The sequence below is a fragment of the Olea europaea genome, chromosome 1 (genome assembly GCF_002742605.1).
Source record: "Olea europaea var. sylvestris chromosome 1, O_europaea_v1, whole genome shotgun sequence".
NCBI classification, from domain to species: domain Eukaryota; kingdom Viridiplantae; phylum Streptophyta; class Magnoliopsida; order Lamiales; family Oleaceae; genus Olea; species Olea europaea.
In genome coordinates this window covers 31003701-31011111 of record NC_036237.1, presented here as the reverse complement: position 1 = coordinate 31011111, position 7411 = coordinate 31003701, and the positions used below count along the sequence as shown (strand labels likewise).

General features: G+C 37.7%; 1 protein-coding gene across 1 annotated transcript; it reads right to left on the bottom strand.

Moving 5' to 3' along the window:
• Window positions 1-711: 711 nt before the first annotated feature.
• On the bottom strand, window positions 712-7409 carry LOC111400942 (origin of replication complex subunit 1B-like). The gene is made up of 16 exons (XM_023028423.1): window positions 6542-7409; window positions 6326-6461; window positions 5690-5842; window positions 5475-5615; window positions 5242-5393; window positions 5069-5168; window positions 4828-4950; window positions 4583-4744; window positions 4423-4480; window positions 4153-4331; window positions 3925-4039; window positions 2154-2224; window positions 1859-1954; window positions 1548-1624; window positions 1113-1196; window positions 712-942 (listed from the first exon to the last, which is right to left on the bottom strand). Exons 1-16 carry the CDS (start codon window positions 7291-7293, stop codon window positions 879-881), a joined length of 2463 nt encoding a protein of 820 aa, XP_022884191.1. The 5' UTR covers window positions 7294-7409; the 3' UTR covers window positions 712-878.
• Window positions 7410-7411: the final 2 nt, after the last annotated feature.

The following is a 7411-nucleotide window of genomic DNA, read 5'->3' as shown; positions in this document are numbered from 1 at the left end:
GGTGTTCTCAATACATAGGATTGATGAGAAACCAGATAAGCAATGGGACTTGCCCCGAGTGGCCATAGATGCTTTAGGTGCTGCAATGCTCGTCACTATTATACTTGACTGGTGGCGCATTTTTCTCGGCCCTATTGTTCCTATTCCAGATTCCAAGCAATGCCTTCAACCCGGATTGCCATGGTTTCCCAGAAATGCCTGAGTTGATTTCACTGGTCTGGATGAGCCAGTAGAAATGGAAGTTTACATTTCTTCCTGTTCAATTGATTTCAGACGTATTTTCTTAGCTTCTTGTTGTAACTTTAGTCGAACATCCCCGTCAGCATAGATGCCCGATCTAAATGTATCCTTTTTGCATGTTTGGTACAGAGTACAAGACATGATTTATCCTTCTAATGAACGAGATTTTAGCTAATATTTGTCCCGAACAAATATACTATTTGGCATTAGACGCAGCAAGGGACGTCAAATTTGCTACAGGATAGAATGACTTCTTTTCAGCAGATTTTGTTTTTCCGACAAAAACAACTTTGACATAATGCTAATTTTTAATCTCTTATTCCTCTCAATTCTTATTAAGCAGTGGCAATTCCTAAAATAGTCTTCAAGTACGTCTCAAAAAAGAGTTCAGTGCTTTTGAAACATCCAGAATGTGTTTGGGGTAAGATACAGAACATAAGTCTTCAAATTTTCATCAAATATGACTCACCATCAAGAAAATAAGTCTCAAATAGATACTCTTATTTTAAATGAATGTTATGCTAAAAGAAGAACGAAACAAAACTGTTCTCTCATAAGAAAATTTCGTAACGGTATGAAAAAGAATATTTTCAGTCATCAATTAAACATTGTTTCTGGGTTTCCTTGAAATATGTGAATTATAAATACTTGGCTAACCATGGCAGCTCCTCGCTATCTTTGAGTGCAAAAATCACATCATCACTGTCAACAACAAAAATAGTCACAATTAGTACGTGTTGTTCGACGATAACGCAAGTATTCTACTGCTGCCATGGTAGGAAATGAACTCAAATTCCGATGCCAGCACGCCCTTCCCCTCAACAACAAAGAAAAATTTTCAAATACGACAATGAATGGTTCACTACACCGACCTTGGAAAATTGAGTTGCAATTTCTGCAATTTGTGCTTTGCAGCCGGCTCACACAATAATATCCTGCACTCCCCAAGCTTGCATCTGGCCATTAAAAAATAAAAGAAACTTAACACAATTAATTACTAAGTAATTGAAGTTCTGAACCATTTGAAGTAGATATCATCTGTTTGATTGGAAGCTTATATTCATATCAAAATAGCATGGTATCATTAGAATTACTGAACTAAAATACTTGATTGTGTTGTGTGTAACAGGCAGAAGAAATCACAAAGCATTCGACCAGGATATTTTAGTTTGAAGACCATCAGTTCTAAAGTCTGAATAAAAATTTTCAATCAATGCTATAAACACCATCAGGGGTGGAAGGAGAGCCTATAATGCAGCTTAAATGAAACGTAGAAAATGGTTACGGATAATCTGATGTAGTTTTACCCGACTTTCAGTAGTATGTCGTATCCTGGAAATGTTTCCCCATTGCTTGTGCAGAAACACGAAACAGTCATTGCCAACTGCATACAAAGAAGCATCCTTTAGACAAAATTGCATTGTTTCCAATCATTCCAACACCCCCAACCTAACTGAAAGTAAGTGGAAAGTTCTCTTTTCTTTTCTTTTTTGGAAGGGGAGAAGGGCAGAAGGGGGTTTGTTCAATAAGATTACAATTCCACTGGACAATAGCATGCACAATATGAAAGTGGCTTGTTTATAACCAAAAGCAGCAAGACAAGCTTAAGCAAGTAGACCTTTTCAAAAGTGGTTTCACCCATCCCTGTCTTATAAAGTTCATGCACCATAGCAGCCAAGAAGATTTTACTCAGTTTAGAACTACTCCTGATCACCTGGGTAACAAAAAAGTAACATGTAATTATTTCTTGTAAAACATAATTGAGGTTTTACACGGATCCAAGCAAGCAGATAAAATTTTCGTCCAATGTAGGTGGTAAAATTTGTCATGGAAAAAAAATGTTCATTGAACTCTTATATATTGAAAAGTACCAGGCTTAGACCCTGGAAGAGTGAGAAAATTCTCAAACTCACTTGAATATGAGGAGCCTGGAACATCTCTTTTATGGCCACTTCAACATCTGCCATACCAACAAGAACCTTCCCTGAATGAGAAGCAAAATGAAAGCCTGTCAACCCAGCAGAATTATCTTCTGAAACAAGACATATAGTATAATAATGGTGGCTGCACTCTTATAATATCAAGTAGGGAGAGAAAACTTTGGGGAAAACAAGGAAATAAATGCCTGAAAGCTTTTGAAATTGCTAAGCAAAAAAGAAAAGGTTATATTTCTGAATCTCACAATCAGATTAAATTAATTGGGGATGTTATGAATGTCGCATGTCAAATTTTTATGCAGTTATTACGAAAAAGGGAATAAATTATTATGGGAATTATATTCAACCAACTCCAATCCTTTTACCCTACTAAAATCTTAGACTATTTCATAAGCCTTAATCATTGAGTTATCTATTTTCCAGGAACATCTTAGATGGGTGAACTGAAATGGCAAGAAAATATTGGAACATCAATTTGGACACTTCTCTGGTTCCTATCCCCGCCACGTTCTCTTGTAAGGTGAATCCATGAGGGGCCATCATCAGTAGTCTCATTTTATCGTTGAAGTACCAAGCAATGCATGTGTGACACCAGATAATTTACTTAAGGAATATAAGTATACGAGAATGCTATACATCATATAGAGTGAAGGAAAAAAAATAAAAAATAAAAATGAAGAGAGTTGGAAAAAAAATAAGAAAGAAATTTAAATAGATCTTTAGTTGGATGTGATTTTAACAACTGTAGCATTTGGTTATGGTCTTCCTCTGCCTGAAGTATCTTCTCTACCATACTGCTAAAACTATAGAATCATGAATTCACAATGAAGAAAGCTCTCATTGCAGAATGAGATTAGATGCTATATTGAACTTAATTCCTCTCTCAATGGAGTAAATTCATGGCACAGAAAAGGTCTCCACAAGATTTCCAATTTAAAGAAGCTGAAGTACAAGGAAAATAACTGTGATATTAGAAGATGTCTCTATGAAGTAACTATTCAATGATATATTGAAAGGCTCAGTAGGATCAATTGATAGAGATACAACAAAAAGCACACAATGCACCCATCACACTGGTGATCTATAAAACTGGAGCTGCTTTACCAAAGCAGAATCAATTAGAACTAAACAGGTAATATTACACTTAAGATGCAAGACTGATAGTGAATTTACATGCTAAATGCTTTGGCACGTTATGCTCCATTGGAGCCAACTCATCCTGAATTCAACAGGGAATGTCGGAAGATCAATTTTTCATTTATATGGTACAATAATCCTCAAGAATCACTACTTATATTTGATGCCCTCTTAGTCGTTCATCTAAGTTTCTAAAGTGAATTGTCCATACTTCCTTTCAGCTATGCAAGCCAAATATGGAATTCGTTGAAAGGACTAGATCGACAACGTAGAGATTCCATTCATTCAATAACCTGTTTTCCCGTGCAAGAACATGCAGTTTTTGTCTCCAAAAACACATCAAAGTTACAAAGAGAATTTATCATCTTCAGTTTAAATTATAAATACATAGAAATGAGTGGTTATAAGTGGGTAGTACTTGTGGTCGTGGGTCCCATGAAATGTGTTGATAAAAAATGATTTGACCGATTATAAATAGCTTATTAACATTAGCCAAACATGGGCTTAGTTAGAAAGCTCGAGAAATTACGACCATGGAGCAGTAGTTTTATACTTTCTACTAGTGAATTACAGTACTCCAAAGGAATCACACAGCCAAAGTATGTCTTGCCTGTGGCTGCAGAATTAGAAAGTGATGGTAATCTTTTACAACGATAATCTGCAAGCTCTGCAGCTCGTCTACATATCTCCAATGCACGGCGAGCATCCCCTGAAACAGCTGCAACCTGAATTCAAACGCAAGTAGATATCAATGCAAGCCCTTTTCGTGTATCAAGTTTAGTGGGATGGCAAAGACTGGTGTTAAAAATGTTATGAAATGAATAGAAATTGGACTTACCTTCCTTGAAGCAAATTCAATTGCTTGTTTTTCAAAAGCATCAATTCCTCTTAGGCGGCTTAAAATTATTTCTTGAAGCTGCAGATAGTTATATGGACCAAAGCAAAGTCTTTGTATGCCCATACGACTAGAGATACGCGGAAGCAATTTCTCTGGAAGATCCATGGTGTTTGCTATCCCTGAATAGAATTCAGGCAAGAAGCACAACAGAAGCAGGGTCATTAATGAAAACTTGATTGAAATAATCGATGACAGGAGAAAGCAACTTACCTATCACAATCAATTTAGAATTTGGCTTGTTGGGCCAATCAAGGATGTTGTATAGAACCTGTTTAACAAGTTAAATGGAAAAATTAAGTAAAATTGATCAAGCCTTCACTTTAATTTCTGGTAAATGTGAAACTTATGCTAAACAATTGTATAACTCAACTGATTGATTTCTGGTCACAAGAAGATCAAGTTCATCTATGAGGAGGATACAAGGCCTTATCTCTTCTTTCCTACATTTGGTTTCATTTGAAAATCTCTCATTCAAGGAATAGAGAGCTTTTTTCCAACCAACTCTGTGTCCACTCAATGCTTCGTAAATAACCTGAAGCAAATTAGAGATGTTATATGGCAAAGTGTGGATGCTTTTAGATACTGCAAATTACGTCAGTCAACTTTAATCCCTACAGTGTAAATATTTTCAGGAGAAGCCAATTTTAGACCATTGATCTCCACAAAACAGTAAGGCTGAATGCTTCCAGCATCAACCTCGGACCTTAGGTTCCTCATCACAGAAAGAAAGCTCATTGTCTGCAGTTTGATTAGATTAAAGAAAAAGTTAGATTTACTCTGACATAAAATAGTATATACAGAGCTAGCCAACAAATGAATGCATTATCTCTTCATTTCTTGTTGTTAAAGATTTTACCTTGCCAGTACCGGGAACACCATGAATGTATAGGCATCTTCCCAGGCATTGATCATCACATATGGCCCCTTTAATAAAGGCAGTTATCTCATCCATTTCCCTGAATAAAGAACATTTTATTAGATGATTATTCGATAAAATCATTAAATAGCAAGTCTTCAACTCATACATACTTATCCCTACAAGGTAGAGACTTGGGCAATGTTGCCAGTAGGAGTGTAGCTTTTGCCTTTTCCAGAGCAGTCTGCTTGTGACACCGAACATGCTCCGGTATTTTTTTTGCCCCAATTTTTTGAAGTCCAAATATTCGCCCCTTTCTGGAGTTCTGAATATGTAATGTAAAAAACAATTAGTTCCACATTTCAGTCAACCACAAAATCACGTGTCACAAAATTGACTATCATACTGCAGCCATTGGATGAGCTGAAGATGGTCCAGTCAATGTACTCCTTTTGTTCTCCTCTTCATATTCTATGTTGTCTTCTGTGTCAGGGTCCGAACCTTCACATGAATTCCAGTCTTCATCACCATCAGCTTCTTCACCATCCTACCAAATAAGATGAGGACCTATAAATTTCAAAAAAATGGAAAGTCTGCGTGATTGGAAGCATCACTACTCACCTCATCGTTATTGTCAATCTCTGCGATGCGCTTGAAACTACGCCAGCGTATATCATACTCATATTCACATAGAAAGACATCATCTCCTTCGTTGCCTGCCTTGGCAAACTCTTTGGGGTTCATTACATAGCAATGCCTAATGATAGATTCCATCTACAAAATGAACACTTTATACATTTAGAGAGTGAGGCAGTTATCATCCCTTGAACGCAGACATCTTTGGATTTGGTTTAAATATTCTCCTCTGCTTTCAGAACAAAGGTCCCAGTGTATATATTTCATGAACTTGAATATTTCAGTCTCTTTAAACTTCGTCTTAAATGTTTGCTTGGTTGCATTATCATGGAGCCAAAAAGCATATGCATAAAGATGTCTTAGATAATTTCGTAGTTCAAGGCTTCCAATGTGATATCCCTATCATTGCTACTAGAACAAGAAAGACTAAACAATTATGAATGTCTAATCTTAGTAGACAAAAAATAAATAAATAAATAAATAAATTGCTTCTGAATAACATGCTGAATAATTATTTGGCTGCAGTAGAATCCATGAACAAAGCCCCATAGATAAAGGGCTTGTAAATATTTCAGTGAATCAACTACAAATACAATAACAACCAAAAAGAACATATATCACCTCAACATCAGCGAAATCATTAGTTTGATAGAGTTCCCTTCTTAAATTATGAGGCTGTCTCCCTGAAGATGTCTCCTCTGGAATAATATACCACCGTGCGCGAAACCAATAAGTACCATCCGCTTCTTTCCATAAACTAAACATTCCAAATAATCACATATAGTACGTGAATAAATTGCAAAATGAATGTGACTCATGAAAAGTAGATTAACAGACCTCTCAATATGAGCAGCCCACAAATCGCTGGAAAGCAGCTTCTCCCGAGCAGTCCTAAGCCTCTTCCCGTTTGGAGGCTCTGGAAATTTCACCATTGCCCCCGATTTTCTTGCGGTGCAAAAATTACAAATCCAATCCCCTTCTGGAACATCCTTTAGTGGCGGCCTCAAACACTTCAAATGAAACCCATTCAAGCAATCATCACACTCAATCATAATCCTCCTCCCAGACGGCTTAAAGCACACCCTACACTCCTCCACCTCGGGATCCTCCTCATCCGAGCTCGCGTCCTCCCTCCTCTTCACATACACGTCATCTCCTGCCGAAAACTCGACACCATCAAACACCACTTTCTTGTAATACATTCTCTTCTTACTTTTAATAGCATTAGCTTTAGCACTCCTCAAGATCCTTTTTTTCTCAAGATCCATGTCTTGATTTTCGGTATTTTTTCTCCTTTTTTTGGATTCGGTGGGTTCTGGCGAGGTTGGAGAGATGGAAATGGTGAAGGATGGCGATTTGGGGGCATTTTGGTAATTTCTTGGCGGCTTGGCAGTGGAATGTGGCGATTTTTGCAGGGAAGATGGTGGCGGTGGGGTGGCGGTGGCTGTGAGGCGTATGGAGCGGCGGAGAGAGGAGTTGGGAGTTGAGGGCACGATTAGGTGGTCAGGGGGGGAGGTGGGTTGCTTTTGCTTTTGTTCAGGGGTCCTGTTAAGGTTCTTGGATTTCTTGGTCTTCGGTGTATCGGCCATAGTTACAGACTGTGGCGGAAAGGGTGGCGGTGGTTAGTGTTTACGGCGGCTAGGGGTTGCGGAATCCAAAGGGGAAAATAAGAGGGACGATAAGAGCGTTGAGTGAAGNGAAGTGAAG

Bases quoted from the DNA above. Each gene is read 5' to 3' on its own strand.
- LOC111400942 (XM_023028423.1), bottom strand. From the start codon at position 7,293: ATGGCCGATACACCGAAGACCAAGAAATCCAAGAACCTTAACAGGACC. The intron at 6,462-6,541 runs GTCTGTTAATCT...TGGAATGTTTAG, and splicing joins TGGGCTGCTCATATTGAGAG to TTTATGGAAAGAAGCGGATG. The intron at 5,616-5,689 runs GTGAGTAGTGAT...CTTATTTGGTAG, and splicing joins AGATTGACAATAACGATGAG to GATGGTGAAGAAGCTGATGG.